Below are 19131 nucleotides of genomic sequence, written 5' to 3' on the forward strand. Positions count from 1 at the left end.
GTGTCCCTCTAAGGCCCTGGCCTTTACACCGCCGGGCTTTCAGAAGTGACAGCCAAGGGCAAAGGGAGCAAGAAACTGAACCCGGTTTTGCAAACGAGTTTTGTGTGCTTCCCTACCCCCCCCCCACAACTCATCTTTCTGTACGGAAGGGGAGGGGGTGCCTGTCCCGGGCCCTCCTCTTCCCAGCCCAGCTGAGCCTCTGCCCTCCCCCTCCTCCAGCAGCAGATGGTGCCCGGGCTCCTGCTGCCAACCTTGCTAGGCAGTGCCAACCTCAGTCCTGGCAGACAACCCATAGACTACAAGAGGAGCTTCTGCTGGCCAGGCCGACCCTCCCCCACCCGCTAGCAAACCCAAGACCCTCCGCCTGCCCGACTCCAGCGACCACCCCAAGCTGCTCCTCCACAGTCAGCTCCTAGGTCCCCAAACTCCTCATCTCCTTCTGCTCCCTTCTGCACACCTTCCCGCTCCTCGCCACCTGCCGCCCTGACCAGGGCCGGCACATTTACATATTTGCATATGCAAATAATAACATTTGCATACGGCGCGCCGCAGGGGGGGTCTCCGCTAGAACCGGTTAGCTGTCTGCCAGGCGTCCTCTCACTCGTACCTGTCGGGAGAGGGCTGGGGGGCCGCGCGGGAGGGGTGAGGCCCCCCGGCCTCGCCAGCTCCATTCCCGGAGGACTGGAGGAAGTGTTGCCATGGAGACGGCACGCACCCCACCCCCTCCCAGGCCTAGGGTCTCTGGCTCTGTGTTTCTGGTTCTCTCCCCTTAGCCACCCCCGGCCCTCCCCATCCCTCTCTCCAACTGAGATCTTACATCGCCCCCTGGCGGCCACAACGGACTCTGAGCCAGGTTCTGAACCTCAAAGATCTGAAGGAGGAACCTAGCCTTGCGCGCTCTTTTCCCAGGCTTTTCAGTCCTCCACTCCCCTCCACCAGCAGAAGCCTAAGCGAGTGAGTGCAAGTCTGCCCACTCCCACCAGCCGTGGGTTTCCACATCCCGACGGCATGAGGTGGAGCATTCTTCCCCCCTCATCCATAGGCCAAAAAGACCAACTTCTCTAACTTCTGTCAAAACTTTAATAAATTCGCAGCATGTGAAGTTCGGCCCTCGGCGCCTCTTTATGGATACGCACCCCACCCCCATCCCTTGAAGGTGGGATGGGCCTGGAGTGTGGGTCAGCGCCCCGGGTATCTGAAGCCCTAGGCAGGGGGAGAGGTGGGAGGGAGCCAGAGCCTCCCGAGACTCATCCTCACGCCCCATCCCAGTAGCCTCTCCAACCCTCCCCATTCAGGAGTCCAGTCGACCCTTCCCTCCCCAGCCCGCACTGGGCCCGCCCAGGACCAGGCGTAGGTGTCTCCCGCCAGCAGGTGCCAACACCTAAATCTCCTCCAGGAAGTCGGCGGGAAACAGCCCCACCTTGCGGCCGGTATAGACCTTGACGTAGCCGCCAGCTTCGTCTCCTTTCTGCACCACGATCTAAGGAGTTAGAGAATTGGGGAGCAGGGGCTGGATTAAGGACGGAGGGGCCGATTGCACGAAGGGTTACTTACATCTCCCACGAGTGTGGATGGCGTTAGGTTAGGGTACCCAAGCTACCTGATCTTTCTTCAGTGTGATCTGCCCGATCTCGCGGTTCCCCACAAAGGATCTGGTTACACGGTGCACACGTTCTCCAGCCCGGACCCGGATGATAAAGTTTGGAGGGAAGAATCCCACCTTCTCTCCGATTTTCCCCTAGAGAAGGGAGCAGGCAGGCTGACATCTCAGGTTCTAGACCCTCCCCATAGCCCTAGCCCACCTTGGCTCTAGCCGTTTGTCTCACCCGCCACCACTCCTCATTGGAGTCGTCAATGACTGTGATCTTCTCCCCCGGCCTGGGTCAGGAAGGAGAGCGCTCTGTGATTTACATTCGCATAGCAGTTTCTGGTTGTGCTGCAGGCACGGCTCCAAAACAGCAGCCGAGGGCACCCGCCCTTCTCCATTCCCATAGAGAGCTCATCTCTTTCTCCTCCGTGCCCCCCTTCCCCCCCCAAGGCTTCTCACGGGAAATCCAGATCATCCTTCTCCAAGGCTTTGAACCGATAGAGAGCCACGAAGTAATGAGACTGCTGGAAGCCGGGCTGCTTGTGCTGGGGGGTGGGAAGGGAGTAGGGTGGGAAGTAAGTTTCCCGACCCTTAACCAATTCTTCGGGAGAGGAGTTTACTGGTTTTTGTGTGTCGGTCTCAGTGTGGAGAGCGGGTGGAGGGTGATGTGAGCAGCTGAGGAAGCCATAAACGATGCCAAACCTTGACTCGGAAGAGGACCAGGGTTCTACAGGTAGACAAGACTCTTACTTTGTCATCCGGTGTTTTCTTCTCAGCCTTCTTGTCCCTTTCTGCATTGTTTCCTTGGATGGGAAATATGGACAACTTGCTTCTGCCTCCAGGAGGGCATCCATCATCCCTTCCTCTTGTGTTGGAGGACTTTTTCACCCTGGCCCAAACTTTCCCTCTCAACCTGCTATACAGCAGACAGGCCCTTGACTACACTGACCCCAATGCTGTCTCTGTGGATGGAGATGGGTGGCACTCACCATCCTGGGGCTTCCCTTCTTCTGGCCTGGCTGACTCTGGCTCCTCCTCCATCATGGCTGCTAGAGGCTGGAGGGGACACCAGAGTTAGAATCTGTCCCAGGAACCCATGTTTTCCCTGCCTCTCCAGGCAGGCCAGAGAGTTGTAGAACAATAATAGCATCTAAGCATTGGAAAGACACTTGGAGAAAATATTAGTCCAACCACCTGCCCGATGTGGGTATTTCTTCTAAAATATGCTGGCAGGCAGACTACCTGCATTGGGTCTAAATACAGTAACGACAGGGAGTTCACTACCTTACAATATAATATAACCCCAATGTGATTTTCTTTTTCAAATTTCTTTTGTTAAGCCTATTTCAGCTTCCCTGTTATCTGTAGTTATTTGTCTTGATTTGCCTTCTTGGGCAAGACGTGTAACAAACACAGTCTCTAAATTTCTTTTCTTTTTTTTCCAGTCTCTAAATTTCTAAGGACAGCAGACATATCTTTTCTGGCTTCTCTTCCCCATTAATTTTTAGTCCCTGCAAATCACCCTATAATTGAGATTTCAGGTTCTTCTTTGTCCTGTCTGCTTAAAAATTCTCTGGTGTGTAAGACAGGGTTGTGTGGCGGGGCACAGAAGTCCCCCCCCCTGTTTTTGGTTATTCTGAGGCAGAGTCTCATGCAGCCCAGCTGTCCTCAAATGCCTTATGTGGCCAGAATGACCTTGCATTCCTGATCCTCTGGCCTCCAGCTTCGCCATGCTAGGACTTCCAGCGTGCATCACTTTACCTATCTGGCATAGTTTCCACGGTTCCCTCTTAAGAACTAAACTGAAAAGCATGAATGTTTTTCCTGAACCAGCCTTGTCACTCTTAGTTCAACTGACTGAAATGTGTCATCTGTGCCCAAGCTGTGGATCAACTACTTGGAGATTAGATCTCCAGGAAGTTTCTGTTGCTTTTACCACATGAGATGTAAATTTCTCTTATGAACTTTCAAATTATTATTATTATTTTCAAAACAGAGTTTTTCTGTGTAACAGCCCTGGCTGTCATGGAACTCATTCTGTAGACCAGGCGGGTCTCAAGTTCACAGAGATCTGCCTGCCTCTGCCTCCCGAGTGCTGGGATTTTTTTTTTTTTAAGATTTATTTATTTATTTATCATGTATACAGTGCGTGCCAGAAGGGGGCACCAGATCACATTACAGATGGTTGTGAGCCACCATGTGGTTGCTGGGAATTGAACTCAGAACTTCTGGAAGAACAGTCAGTGCTCTTAACCCCTGAGCCATCTCTCCAGCCCACCCCCCCCCCCCAGTACTGGGATTTAAGGTGTGCACCACCACCACCATCCAGATCAACTTTCAAGTTATTAAAGCCAGGCAAGGCTGTGCATGCCTCTAGTTCCAGCACCAGGTTGCAGAGGTAGGATTGTGAATTCAAGGGCAGACTGGGCTATAAAGCCAGGGCTACATAGCAAGACCCTTAGGGGCTGGGCGGTGGTGGTGCACACCTTTGATGCTAGCATTTGGGAGGCAGAGGCAGGCAGATCTCTGTGAGTTCGAGACCAGCCTGGTCTACAGAGTGAGTTCCAGGACAGGTTCCAAAGCTACAGAGAAACCCTGTCTTGGAAAACAAAAATAAAAACAACAACAACAAAAAGACCCTTAGAACAGAATACGTGTTAGAGATATAGTTTAGTTAGTGGATTGCTTGCCTAGCAAGCAAGAAGCCCTGGTTTTAATCCCTCCCATCACATACAGCAGGTGTGATGGCACCTATCTGTAACCCCAGTACCTGGGAATCGATGGCAGGAGGATCCAGATTGTCTTTAGCTAAAGGAGACTCTGATGCTGATTTAGGGGGTGGGCTTGCTGGAGAGTAGTAGTAGTAAAGAATGCTTGCTGCTTTCTTTCTTTCTCTCTCTCTCTCTCTCTCTCTCTCTCTCTCTCTCTCCTCTCTCTCTCAGGTTTTTATGTACTGTTATTTATTGTATGAGTTATTTTATGCATTGTTATTTACTGTATGAGTGCTTTGATTGTACATGTGCCTGGTGCTCACAGAGACCCCAGAACTGGAATTGCTTTAACTAACACCATTTATATTGGTTCATAAGGTTGTCCAGGGAGAAATTAATCATTTGCCCAGGCAAACACATTTCTGGCATTACCAAGTTTGTAACTCTATTGTAAAAGGCAAGAAGACTGCCCTTGACTAGTAGTAGCTTTGTGCCTGTTTCATCTACAATATGACAGGTCACACCATATGATCTTCATGGACACCTGCTAGCTTTAGAATTCTTTAGTTACTTGGAATGACAAATTCTCTTCCCTAAATGCAAAACACAGATCTTGCCTGTTACCTGAAGTGCCCAGGTCAGGGACTTAGCCTTCTATGGTACCTAGTCATCAATTTTAGAAGGACTTGAGGTTGGAGTGAGTTTGTTCTTCAATGTTGGGCATTAAACCAGGCTGCCTTACACATACACACTAAGCAAACATTCCACCACAGAACTATATTCTCAGCCCTGTGGCAGGAATTCTTTTTCTTTTTCTTTCTGGTGAGGTACATAAAGTACCGAAAAAAAAAAAATCTAAAATTTCCCACAGGAATGTTTCTGCTTGGTAATGCTGCACCGTTTGGGGGCAGCAGATCCACTGCTTCTATCATCTTTCCCAAGGGGGAAATGACCTGTCCCATGGAGCTTCTGCAACGGGCCTCTGTGGGGACATATGGCGCTCACATTTTTCTTATCTGCCTGTCCTTTCTTCCGTTCCTTGTTTGCCATGATCACCCCTACGCGCAGGGTCTCAAACACAGGGTCATTGCGATTGGCAGCAGCTAGTAGGATGGGAGAAGAAAGAATACGTTACTGGGAAGGCAGAGGAGGCCTGGAGGAGAGACCTCTCAAAGGGACATCAACAAGTCAGTGGACACTCACAGGGACTTATTGGGGATTGGAGATGAAGAGAACAGGGCAGGGCCAGCTGCGCTAATACCTAGGTCACCAATCTATAAAGGGCTCTAAAACACCATGGGGAAATGCCTTGTGATGGGGCTGCTTCCAGGAGAACATCACACTGTGGGCTTTTGTTCTGCTGAGTGGCACGTGTACAAGCCAGGGTGCTGCCACCAGCATAGGCTTTTGAACCCATGCTATTCATGCTCTTCTCTGCCAAATGCATTTGAGTAATTTTCAGTGAATACATGTACTTTCTTTTCCGAGACAGTCTCACTATGTAGCCCTGGCTACATGTGGGAATCGGGAAGATCCACCTGCCTCTGCCTCATGAATACTGGAATTAAAGGCATGTACCATCACTGCAACCTCAATGAATCTACTTGTAAGGGTGCCAAATTAGGAACTTGTCCAGGGGGATATCCATAGCTCATGGGCTAGCCCTGAGTGTGGTATCACCCTGTAACAGGATGAAAACAGGCTAGAATCCTTGTTCTTGCGTAGCATTGGTTTGAAAGGAACAGACTATGGTTTCATTCTTATCTCTACCTCTGGCTATTTGTAGTCCTTGCTCACTCATGTGTCTCTCTCAGCTGTAAGTCAGTGCATCCAAAAACAGCTGTGAAAATGCTAGACTAACGGAGACTCCATTGTAGAATTTACTTTCCAGAGAGGTGGTGTGAAACCATCTCTGAGACTTGCCCACTCCCTCAGGTCCTATATGGGCACTTACAGAGATCTTTGACACAAGCATACTGTTGGTTGCTGTAGAGTGGGGAGCTATAGGCGCGACGGAAACCAGGTGGCTGTAGGATGGGATGGGGAAATCCATTAGAGGTAGCGAGGTAGGGCCCAGAATCCCCTCCCCCATGAGTGCTCAGCCCTTCTCAGAGGAAGAGATGGGCTGAGAGAGAGAAAGCAGGGAAATGTATGGGATGGCTTCAGGGGCCAGCAAACAGGCGATGGCCTGGGCCTCCTCTTCCACGGTCCTGCTCCCCAGAGCCTAGTTACTCACGATCTTGCCGAAGCACCTCTGCATCTCCACATAGGATTGGCAATGTTCATGGATGTTGGTTTTGCAGTTCTTACAGCGGAGCCCAAACTTGTTATTGACTTGCGGGGGGCGGGGGGGGGAGAATATTTGAGTAAAGTCTGGATCCCCTTTCCCTTGGTGACACTCTAGCTATTTCAGCTTTGACTGGCCTGCCCTCTTCTGGTACCTACACTACCAATGTCAGTATTTCCCTAGGGTGATTCCCACCACAGTGTGTCCGTTACAGACGCCTACATGGCTTTACTAAGTCCTCTCCCACCCCATAAGCCTTCCATCTTACTGTTTCTACTCCCCTTCAAGACTCACGCACAATCATCCGGGCACAGACATCACAAAACTTGGGCTTCTTGAAGAAGTGATCTTTGAATTTGTGGGGCTTGTCGTTGACAAGCTGAGGGGGTTCTGGGGGTGGTTCCTCCTCCTCCTCCTCTTCCTCTTCTTCCTCATAGATATAGTAGATGGGCCCACCCCCAGCCCCCACTGCCTCTCCATTGGCCTGGGGCTCTGGGGGAGGCTCCATCTCAGTTGTCTCTGGAGAGCCCTTCTTGAATATCTGCTTCAGTCGTTGCAGCTGAGGGAGGGGGTGAAGGAAACTCAATGTTAAATGATGGTCACTTTCTTATTTTTCTGTCACAGGAAGGCAATGTCCCTGGCTAGTGGATTGTGGCTGCCAGTGTTGGCTAGCCCAACAACAAATAAGCCGTACACAAGTGGGGTCTAGTCAAGCAGTTTTCATCACATGATGTCAAGGCTGCCCAGCCCCTCCAACACCTCTGCCCAGTGACCAAAAGTGCAGACTCACCCCACTTTGCGGAGTCTCTGCTGGGAAGGGGGGCTTAGGGGACTCCAGTACCTCCTTTTCTGTCATCCTGCAAGAGGTTGGAGCCCCGCTATGAGATCTAATCCCTGACTGCCTGTTCTACTCCTGTATTCCTGCAGCACACAGTGGGGTGGCCCTCCAAGGGGAGGCTTTGGAAGAAACCTGGTTAAACAGCTTTTGGTAGAACTTATGAACAGACTCTATGGAGGCTCAGAAAAAAGCATCCAACAGACAGAAGACTTCCCAACCAGTCCTTAAACTCATACCTGTCTTTCCATGTCAAGGGGCAGCCCCAGTCTACAAACCTAGTATGCTGTTCAAGGCTGTCACTTCTGGGTTCTCCTAAACCAGCGGTTCTCACCCTTCCTACTACTGCGACCCTTGAACACAGTTCCTCAGGTTGTGATGACCCCCAACCGTAAAACGATTTTGTTGCTACTTTATAACTGTAATTTTGCTGTTTTGAATTATAATGTGAATGTCTGATCTGAAGAAGACCTGACATGCGACCACTCACACATTCGACAGCCACTGTCCTACACATCCTTGTGATTGATGCAATACGCACATCTCATGGCTTCAGGCTTAATCCGTGTCCTTGGCTACATGTATGAAGGTGTGTCCTGAGAGCTGCCCTCCCCTGCCTCTCTCCTGAGCCTTGGGGGCCTTGTGCCTAGTTCTATCCTGGCCTGCCTCAGGCCTCTGCTATTTTGGTTTTCGGAGTAATATGAGCCTTTCCTTCCCTTACTGCTCCATTCTCTGGACCCCACCACAGCTTACCCCACCTCCAATCTTTACTCCTCAAGTACAACAATTACACTTGGAAAATTCAAACTACTCACAGATAAGGACAGAAACGAAGAAACCGAACACTCAGGAAATGAAAAGATGAAGAGACAACTTACTTTTGAGACTTCCTAAGTCAGTTCAGTGTGGGAAGAGGGAGTCCCTAAGACCTTGATGGTATTGCTGGGGGAGGGCTAGTCCTCTTCCTCTGGGGCTAAGCCCCCAGTACCTTTTGGGCTCACACCAGCTACTCAGACAGTGCTGGTAGGCCTCCTAGCCTCTCACCATGGTGGCAGAGCTGAAATGACAGGGCTGGAGGACAGTGGACAGCTGGGAGCACAGCTGACAGGCAGAAATTGGAACCAGGAGGTCCGGGGCAGGGCTGGACCCTGACTCCTCCCATTCCTCCCATCCCCCCAGAGCTGTTCTTCCCAGTGAGCAGGTCAGCTCTGGCTCTTCAGGAAGGGGCATTTTCTACTCAACACTACAGCACCCTAACATACTCCAAGCACCAGGGACTGAAGCCAGGGTTTGCCATACTGACTATGTGTTTGATTACCAAGCTATGATCCCGGCAGGAAAGGGGCTTCTGTCCCTATACCTGCTCACGTGATTTAGATGAAGTCAGGGCTGCTGCTCTGTATTTTCCCCTTAACCTTCAAATAACCTTTCCAATTCTACCCTCCCTGGGCTCACTTCAGTCACTTTCTTGGGTTGTTTCCTTTATTTTTTATTTTTTTGAGACAGTGTTTTCTCTTTCTAGCCTTGACTGTCCCAGAACTTGCTCTTGTAGACCAGGCTGGCCGAGAACTCTGAAATCTACCTGCCTCTGCCTCCCAAGTGCTGGGATTAAAGGTGTGCGCCACCATACCTGGCTAACCCCAAAACTTTAAGCCAGGAAAGGGCTGAGAGCTGAGGATGGTATGTTAGTCAGAAGTCAGTCAACCATGCAAGACTACCTTCCTCTACAGCTGAGCAGGTGTGTGGTACTACCTGACTCATCCTCAAGTGCACAGAGCATCTTTCTCCTTTCTCCACTAAAATTTGTCCTCAAGAAGAGAATATAGGAGTTACCCAAAAAGATGGTGGCAAAACCCAAAAGCTATGGGGCTGGAGAGATGGCACAGCTTCTCTCCCAGAGGATTCGAGTTGGTTCCCAGCACCCACACATTGGCTGCAACTCTAGTTCCAGAGGCTCTACACCCTCTTCTGGCCTCTGTAGGCATCAGGCACACACTCAGTGCACATATACACATGTAGGCAAACCACCTGTATACATAAAATAAATACAAATCTTAGCTGGGGATCTCTGAGTTTGAGGCCAGCCTGGTCTACAGAGGAAACCCTGTCTCAAAAAACAAAACCACAAAAACAAATAAACAAAAAGCAAGCTGACACCAGAGGTCTAAGGGGTAGATGAAAGTTTAGTGACCTTGGAAAGGTTACAGTTGCCTGTGGTCTTTTTTCTTTCTGAATGTATGCATTAGAGCAGGTGTGTACAATCTGAGAACAACTCTTACAGACAGTGCTTTCCTTTGGATATGTGGGATCAAGGGATTGATGTCTACTAGGCTCGCAAACAAGCCCCTCTACTGCTATTAACCAACCTCACCAGCTCACAACTACCTTCTATAGTGAGATTTATTTATTTAATTTTATTATTTAGTATGTATACAGTACTCTGCCTGCATGTGTCTCTTCATGCCAGAAGAGGGCACCAGATCTCATTACAGATAGTTGTGAGCCACCATGTAGTTGCTGGGAATTGAATGCAGGACCTTTGGAACAACAGCCAGTGCTCTTAACCTCTGAGCCATCTCTCTAGCCCGAGATTTATTTTTAAAAATACATTTAAACACATTAACTTCATGCATGTCCCCTAATGTGAGTAGTGACCAAAGGACAACTTACCAGCCAGCTTTCCCCTTGTTGTGGGATCAAACTCTGGTTGCCAGGCTCAGCAGCCAGCATTTACCCACTGAGCCACTCTGAGGGCCATAGAGTGAGAGTTTTTATCATTTGTAAATAATGTTCCCTTCCCTCATGAGACCTGTATCCTCTAGAAGTTAAAGCCAGACAAGCCTTACAGCCTTAACCTCATTTATTTGTTTGTTTGTTTTTTCGAGACAGGGTTTCCTCAGTGTAGCCTAGGCTGCCCTAGAACCCACTCTGTAGACCAGGCTAGCCTCAAACTCACAGAGATCCACCTCCTCTGCCTCTAGAGTGCTGGGGTTAAAGGCGTGCGCCATCACAGCCACTACCACCTAGCAGCTTTTATCATTTTAATTGCAATTTTACCTCTCAACCCTGATAGCCCAGTACAGGCCGATGGGATGGCTGCATTCTCAGGGGTGCAGCTTTTTCTATCTGTGGGTTATCACACGAAGGACAGCCAAGGCAAGGTTGTAACTGGGTGTGGATTTTGTTTGTTTTTAAGAAAGTCTCACTATGTAGTCCTGGGTGTTCTGGAACCTGCTATGTTCATGCTGGTCTAGAGTTCTGCTTGTCTGCTTCCTAAGTACTGTGATTAAAGAAAGGCACCATGCTCACATCCAGAGACCTGTCTCAAAACAACACAGACACAGACACAGACACACACACCACACACACACACCACACACACACACACACACACACACACACACACACACCACACACACACACACACACACACCACACACACACACACACACACACACACACCACACACACACACACACACACACACACATCCACCCACCCACCCCCAGAAGAGGGAGTGCAGGATGGCTGAGGGCTCTTTACTGTCCCTGCTGTGTCAGGCTGTAGCATTGAAATGGCCTGAAGACTCTCCAGTCCACTCCACCTTGCAAGTGGGAAAAGGACAGGTAAGTGTGCTACACTGACACAGCTGGGCACCAGTTGGTTTTATGGAAGCAACATCCACATGTGTTTGTGCCAAGAACCTGACACTCTGCTTTTAGGGTTTTATAAAGGTGCAATTTCCACACCCTGAAGGGTGTGTCAGAAGACTAGAGGGACAGAGAGGAGGCCAGCATCTTGACTCAATTCTGGACTTGTACTTGTCTAGCTCAATAGCAAGGCTATATTGAGTAGCAGAATTAATGGGCAAGAGGGAACCGCTGATACAGACACAAAGGATCACAGCTGAGGAGCAATGTGCTTGATGAAGAGCAGTTTGCAGTTTGAGAACCACAGACCATAGCTTCAGAGACCCAGCCAACCATGGAATTGTGTACAGGAAAGAGGAGTGGCCAGAAGGAAGACGTAGGAAAATCTATGTGCACACGCTAGGGAGATAACCCTAATCTACAGAAACCTCCCAGCAATTGTGGAAGTGGACCTGCTCAGAGCCTCTGACCCATCCACACCCACACCAATCGTCAACAGAGACAGTGATTGATGCCCAGTGACAGGGTTTTGCTTTTTTTATATTTATAAACAAAACCAACCTCCCCCCAGTAACTCCCGAACAAACAAAAAAACAGATTAAATAAAATGTACAGTGAATACACCCAGCAAACATCTGTGTGTGCAATTGAATACTGTGTCTGTTACTGTGGCACAAACCCCAAACAAACAATACACAGTGTTCTGGGGATGGGGGTCCCAAGTTTTAACTCTGTGGGGCTTGGGGAGACAAGATGGGGAAGTGAGAGAATGGGGAAATCAATTTACTTTTCTTAATTCTGTCCATATAAATATATTCATGAAGACCAGAGAGGAGGGAGACTGGATGGTGAGGAAATGGGAGAAGAGGAGAGTGTGGGACCCTTTCAATTCTACTTGACCAAAAAATATGACAGAAATTAATTCCATGGTGGGAGAAGATAAAAAATGGCAGAAGAGGGTGGGAAGGAGGGAAACAGAGGGGGACCAACAGGGAAAAAAGGGACCCATGGCAAGGGAGTGGAAAGGAGTTCCGTGCCGGTGTGAGAATTTGTTTCTCTCTTCAGCCATAAGGTGGTAGACTCCGGCCCAGCTCTGCCTCGGCCCCCACTCCTACTGTGCCAGCCCCCCTCCCCCATTTATTGGGAGCTGGCTCGCTCCAGGATCCTCAGGTCGTAGTTCTTTTTGGCCACTCGAAGTTTGAAGCGACTCACAGAGTTGTTGAGGCGAAGGGAGGCATTCTGGGCAGCCAAGGGGCTGGGGAACACGGCCACTATAGTGTACAAGGCAGCGAGGTCCGAGTGTCGGCCATTCTCAGCAGTCCCACTGTTGTCCCCGCCACCTGCACCAGGCAGCCCCTGAGCATCCTTGAGCCACTGGATCTTGGCACCAGACATGGCGAGCTGGGTGAAGAGTTTGTCTGCCTCTGTGCGAGTGATTCCTTCAGGGAGGTCTGTCACCTCCAGCACCCTCCCCAGCACTGGAAGGGGAGGAGAGATGAAGGGTGTGAGACACCAGGCACTATATGGTGGCCTGGCAGAGTCACTGACCAAGCCTGACAACAAAAGCCCTACCTCTCCCATTTAACCTCCCCAAATCAACCCAACTTATCCCCATAGAGACTGGGCGAGGGGGAGTGGGGGGGGGGGCAATCCAGAAAGATTTATATCTCTAGCCCAGAGATATAAATAAGAGGGACTGAGGATTAAAATTTTGAGTTTCTGATCTGGGTGTCTACAACTCCACTCCTTCACAGGATGTCAACAGCTGTATAAGGTGGAGTCCGGAAGACCTTGTATGCCTAGCATGGAAGGCCTGAGGGAGAAAGCTTCTCTCCCATGCTCTCCACCAACCCCCAAATCAGGTCTAGACCAAAAGGAGATGTCCTAGATTAGGAGACTGCTTACCAAGAGATGTAGCCACTCCCATCATGGTGCTATAACAAATGTCTATGATGGTCTACCTCAGGACCCTGGATGGCTTGCTCAGGGACAGATACGTCACTTCTCTACCTTCTGCTTGTTTATAAGCAAAGACAACTCCATTTCCCCCACTCCACCCCAGCTTCCCCACTACATTGGGATGGCAATGAAGGGCATTTCCTCCTGGGGTCGAGAGTCCAGCTACTCACCGACATCTGCTGTCCCCAGGTCAGTGGAGGCAGATTTGAGTGCCTGTCTCTTGGCTCGGTTTCCGTGCTTCAATCCACTCTGTCCCTTTAACATCCCAAGTGAATAACATTTACTGCCTTGTGTCCCAGTGTCTACCCTAGAAGCTGAGGTAGCTGCACTCCCCACTGAGAAACAGCACTCTACCCTGAGGGCCCTGCCTCACCACATAGTTAGATTTCCCTGGGAGTGGTAACTGAGACATAAAATCTCTCCAACTCCCACTGAGGTGGGAGTCATGAGCATAGGAATGGGGTAAAACTCTTTTTTTGCTGTGCCCATTCGGTGTTTTTTCCTGTGTCTACCCTGCTGGTTGAAGCAGATGGCTCATAGACAGGGGACCATATGAGAAGGGGAGTCTGGTGGCCCCAAGACTGATGGTGACATACTCACCTGGTGCACCGTGTAAGTCGACTGGCCATGGAGCAAGGGAGGGCAGATGGACAGATTGTACTGTAATGGCTGACCCAACAGGGAGTATCGCCCATCACCTAGGGGGAAGAACGGGTGTTTTAGGAGCTTGAGCTTCACAGTATGTCCATTATGAGACTTCCAGAGGCTTTGGAGAAAGCAACAATACACACTGCTCCTACCTTTTCTATGATGGGAGTATCTATACAACTAATTTAAGAGTTGTACTACTGCCAGGCAGTGGTGGTGGTGGCGGCGGCACATGTCTTTAATCCCAGTACTTGGGAGGCAGTGGCAGGTGGGTCTCTGTGAGTTCAAGGCCAGCCTAGTCTCAGAGCAAGTTACAGGATAGCCAGAGCTGTTACCCAGAGAAACCCTATCTTGAAAAACCAAAAGCTGTACTCCTATGTGTTGGCATACACCTTTAATCCCACCACTTGGTAGAGGCAGGCAGATCTCTGTGGGTTCATGGTCAGCCTGGTCTACATTGACAGTTCCAGGACAGTCATAGCTACATAGTAAGATCCTGCCTCAGAACAACAAAATAAAACAAAACATACAAAGAGCTGTGTCTCTTCCTAAACTCTTAGCAGGACTATTAGATCCCTCCACCTTGAGTTCTGCCCATTACAGACCCTATGTAAATGGCCAGGGAAGAGTTGTGTGTAATGGTAAATGCCTATTATTCCACCACTTGGGAGACGGGGGCCAGCCTGGCCTGAGAGTTGGTCTCAAGAAGAGGGAAATGACTGAGGAAGAACCCTGAGCTTTACAAGTGTCTTTCATCTCCTCTGTGGGTTTCTGACTCATGAGAGATGCAATGCAGAGTGGTGGACAATTGGATACACACTTAGAGCTTGATGCCAGGCTCTGTATACACTGACTCTATGACAAGAAATGCAATGCTGGGGAATTCCTCTCTTTGGCAATGTTGGACAGCTCACTGAACATGGTATGTAAAGCACTGTTGCAATGCCTGGGACATACTAAGTATTGTGTAGCTTACTATTCACAAAATGATTTATTTTAGAGCACTTTAAAAATTTTAAACATCTATCTCATTTTTAGATTACTTGTGATAGCCAAACCAAAAGCAACAAGACTATTTCCATCTTATACATGTTTACTCCATTTTACAGATGAGAAAATTAAGATCTATGTCTAAGTTTCAGAACTTGTTCAACATCACAAAGCTAGTTTGTACTGAAACTCGAACCAAATTGAAATTCAGTGTTCACATTCTTCTTGGAGCTGGAGAGACGGCTCACAGTTAGGAGCACTTACTGTTCCTGCAGGGGACCTGCGCTGATTCTCAGCACGTACATCATTTAAAGATTTCCCCTCTCCCAAGAGTTTCTCTGTGTAACAGCTCTGGCTGTCCTGGAACTCACTTTTCAGATCAGGCTGGCCTTGAGCTCACAGCTCTGCCTCCTGAGGCAAGCCCAGCTAAAAAAAATCTTAACTAGACAAACCCCACACTGTTCTGACACAGCCTCACACTCGTGGCTCTCTGGTCCAGTACTGATGCTGGTCTGAGCTCTGTTCAGTGGAAAGTTGAATGAGCTTCTTTCCTCTCTTTTTAGGGAACTTGATAGTAAACACCAAGTGTGTACAAGAGGCTGGAGCAAGCCACTCGGGTGTCAGAGGCAGTGCCAGAAGGAGGAGTCTGGGTGTCCTCTGCCTTAGCGGGTGTCAGAGGCAGTACCAACTCTACTCTCCCGCCCCTGCTACTATTGTCTAATCTCCCTCCTTGGAATGGAATGTGAATGCTGAGCTCCACAGCAGCCCACCTTGATCTAAGTCCCTACCCTGTGCAGGACCCCCAGGCCGGGGGAATGGCGTGAGGACAGGCAGGGGACCGAGTCCAGTGCAGACGTTGCTGAGGCTGGTGACAGGAGAGGGTGCTGGAGACTGGGTAGGAGATGTGACGGGGCTGCTGCCCATTTGTGCATTGGCCTGTGAAAGAGAAGAGCACGTGTCACCCTTGGTGTGTCCCATGACATCCAGTTCACCACTCTCAAGCAACAAGGAGTCTTGTGAGAACTGCCCTTGTCAGAGTGCTGCTCCAAACTGCCCTCTTGTTCCCTGATTTATGTTACTGTTTACTGTTCCTAACTCCAGCACTCTTGATCAAATGTAGGTCTTCACCTGTGCTAGGCAAGCACCTGCCTGACAGCCCACGTTTGTATTCTCTCTCTCTCTCTCTCTCTCTCTCTCTCTCTCTCTCTCTCTCTCTCTCTCTCTCTCTCTCTCTCTCTCTCTCTCTCCCTCTCTCCCTCTCTCTGTTTCCTGAGACAGGGTTTCTCTGTGGCTTTGGAGCCTATCCTGGAACTAACTCTTGTAGACCAGGCTGGTCTTGAACTCACAGAGAGCCTCTTGCCTCTGCCTCCCGAGTGCTGGGATTAAAAGCGTGTGCCACCAACGCCTGGCCCACGTTTATATTCTTAGTACCCCATTTTTGATAAACTATTTCCTTGTTTTGTCTGTGCAGGAGGCACTTGGAGAAACAAGACTTATTAAACATGAGCATGTTTCTTCAAAGGAAGAAAATGTCTGACGTTTGGTCACCTGAAAGGCTGGAGTGGATGCTGTCTGACGTCTTGGTGCCCCTTTGTATTCTATGGAGCCAGCTTCCTGGATGCCCCAGTATCTATCTTAGCACTGTTTAGGCCCTTATCCTGCACTCTGTCTCTCAGTGACAAGAACCCGTCCTCACACTCATTACAAATCTTTCCTCAAGTCCTTGCCCTGAGCAGCTCATCATCAGCCAACAGACCTCATTCTTACTGTAAAGGTCACAGGTACTTCGCTACTTTGCCAGGTAGTTTCTATGTAGCTATGCCTAAAGCTCTGTTGTGATAACTGTCATTCAGAAATCTTATCCCTAAGTTTTACTGTGGTTAAATGTGTAAAAAAAAATAAACCCTGTGGTCAAACTCTGGAACTTTTGACCTAGCGCTTGAAAAAGAGGTTCTGACTTGAGTTTCTTCACCTCGCTTAGACTGTTTCCTTGCAAGCTGTGAGGTGTCCCTGACATGTATGTACATGTTTGTATATGAACATGTATATATGGACATTTGTGAAGGCTAGAGGTCAATTTTGAGTATTCTTTTTTTTTTTTTTTTTTTTCTATGACAGGGTTTCTTTCTGTAGCCTTGGCTGTCCTGGAATTAACAGGGATCCACCTGCCTCTGTGCCCTGAGTGCTGTGATGGGATCAAAGGCCTGCACTACCATTGCCCAGCTTGGGTACTGTCCTTTAGATATTACCTACCCTAGCACAGAACTTTTTATGCACTAGGCACTGATCTACTACTGAGCAATGTTCACCCTTGGATCCTCCATTTTAAATATGCTCTAAGCATGGTCTGGTGTGTTCTATCTCCTCTCTTAGATAATTAGGCTCCTGGAAAGAGGATACACTTTGTTATTCTCATTCAGAGGCACCGTAAAGGTGGCTTCCTCCTGAGGGGAATCTGGGCCTTCCTTACAAGGGTTAGAGGACTTACCTGGGGGCCACCATCAGGATTGTACAGGTCTCCAGGCTTCTGACCTCGTTGGTCCACATTGTAGTATTTGCAGTGACTCCACTGGACCATGGATGGATTCTGAGGGGCCTGGGGCCCATTAGGGACATTCAGTTGCATGACCACCACACCTGGTCCAGAAGGTGACACTCCTGAGTGCATAAAGAAAACAGTTGTTGGGAATTCAAACTATTTAGAAGTAAAATTATCTTTGAATAGAAAAGCCAGCAACAAACCCACCCACTTGTTTCAGGGCCATTCTAACTGTGTCCTGCCAGGGAGCTGAGACAGCTGCTGATCTGGCCTTGAACTCTCTCTCCCCAACCAGTGAAATTTGAGTGGAAGAAAGACTAGTCCAGATGCCAATATTCTCCTCCCTTCATCTATCTGGTGGGGCATTTTGTTATGAGTGGCAGAAAAAAATACTCCATTCTGTCAAACTTGAGTATTACCGAATACCCAGGTCAGATTGCTAAAATGTCTGGGGCATGGGCCAGGGCTGCAGATATGTGCAGGTTTTCGGGTAAGGACTGGGGGTGAACCAGCAAAGTCTAACTGACTTGGAGAAGATGAAAGTTCATAGCTTCACCAAGCCAACTTACAAAGTACTTTTGGTCACCAGCTGGTGACGTAAGGGAACAGATCCAAGCATAGTTTGGAGGCATGAGGTGCTGCAGGAAAAAAAAACTACTAAGAAGCTTAGTCAACAAGCATTTATTGAACATTTGCTATATGTTAGTCCTTACACTGGACACTGAGCACACAAGGAACAAGTCTGGTCCCTGTCCTCCTAGAAAGAACAGTCTAATAGCAACTCAGACATTAAGCAAAGAGTGGAGAGCTGAGTCTGACATGCACTCTGGAAGGATACCTGGACTCTACCCTGGAGATGCTGGGAGAGGACCAATGAGTGCTTTGTAGAGCTCACCTCATACCTGCACTGGATAGGAGTGATGAAGGGTCTAGGATAGGAAAACTGAAACGGGAGGTTCTGAGTGAGAGCAGCCAGAAGGATGATGGCAGGGTCAGAACCTTATGAAGGCTACACTAGCAGACTCCAGGGCTCTAATGACAAGGTGGAGGAGGGAAAGGTCCAGTCTTCTTTGTGGTAAAAAGAAGGTAAAGAGTCAGGGGGAAGCAGCTTGATGGACAGTTCCCACTGGGAGGAATAGGTAGGGCTCTGGTTCTACACAGGGGATTATACAGTGTGACAGATTATTTTTGACCTTCCAGCTGTATTCTTGCTGGGGCTGAGCTGGCATGTATGATGGTAGAGAAATGGGATTACTGGGATTACTAGCTCAGAAGCTACAATGCTGATCTTTTCATGGTTTGGTACTTCAAGGCTGCTATTGCTACTATGATGGGAAATGCTATGGCCTCTGGGTACCAGCCATGCTGGGAGTACTTACTCAGGTAGTATTGGTCATAGGAAAGTAAAAGGAAAGACAGGAGGCCTCAGAGAGCAGTTCAGGAGACACAGAGGCTACTTGGTCCGATTCTCTGGCCCATGTGTGTACCCCACCCTCTAGGGTTTATTAAATCAGATAGCACAAACTTAGTTCAATAGGCTTGTATCTTCCTATTGTCTACACCAAAGGGGGCAGGGTATTCACGAATGTGGCTTGCAGAGGGCCATGTGAAAACCACACAGTTGTGGTGTGTTATGCATTCATAACCGCTCTCCCCTTACTACAGTTGCTCTGGGCACCTTGTTTCCCCATCCTATCAGCCCTATGCACTCCAACACCCTTCAGCAACAACACTGCAACTGACCTCATTCAAACTCCTCATGGCTTCTCGAGGGGCCAACACACACACACACACACACACACACACACACACACACACACACACACACACACACACAGAGCTTTTCTAGAAGGCAGCTCATAATCAGAGCCTAGCCCTGGGCTAGGAGAAGTGGGGCATAGGAAGGACAGAGGAAGCACCTCCT

The 19131-nt window shown here is 49.1% G+C and overlaps 1 protein-coding gene across 8 annotated transcripts in view; it reads right to left on the minus strand.

The window, feature by feature from the left end:
- Positions 1 to 1066: 1066 nt before the first annotated feature.
- The window catches only part of LOC100755585 (SH3 and cysteine-rich domain-containing protein 3), a 119316-nt gene continuing 101251 nt past the window's right edge, over positions 1067 to 19131 (minus strand). For 4 of the 8 annotated variants that reach the window (XM_027392201.2, XM_027392200.2, XM_027392199.2 and 1 more), the window contains 5 exons: positions 17157 to 17326; positions 15457 to 15604; positions 13631 to 13728; positions 13201 to 13285; positions 11591 to 12549 (listed from right to left, as the gene is read on the minus strand). In XM_027392201.2, coding sequence (XP_027248002.1) covers positions 12209 to 12549; positions 13201 to 13285; positions 13631 to 13728; positions 15457 to 15604; positions 17157 to 17326 — 842 coding nt within the window. In that variant the 3' untranslated portion in view covers positions 11591 to 12208. Of the gene's footprint in view, positions 1481 to 1600; positions 1739 to 1826; positions 1879 to 2047; positions 2316 to 2338; positions 2392 to 2577; positions 2645 to 5304; positions 5403 to 6253; positions 6327 to 6535; positions 6634 to 6880; positions 7146 to 7376; positions 7444 to 11590; positions 12550 to 13200; positions 13286 to 13630; positions 13729 to 15438; positions 15605 to 17156; positions 17327 to 19131 lie in introns of those variants that run through there. The other 4 variants (XM_035451276.1, XM_035451275.1, XM_027392202.2 and 1 more) reach the window with 4 other exon arrangements.

Source organism: Cricetulus griseus, assembly GCF_003668045.3.
Source record: "Cricetulus griseus strain 17A/GY chromosome 1 unlocalized genomic scaffold, alternate assembly CriGri-PICRH-1.0 chr1_0, whole genome shotgun sequence".
Lineage (NCBI taxonomy): Eukaryota > Metazoa > Chordata > Mammalia > Rodentia > Cricetidae > Cricetulus > Cricetulus griseus.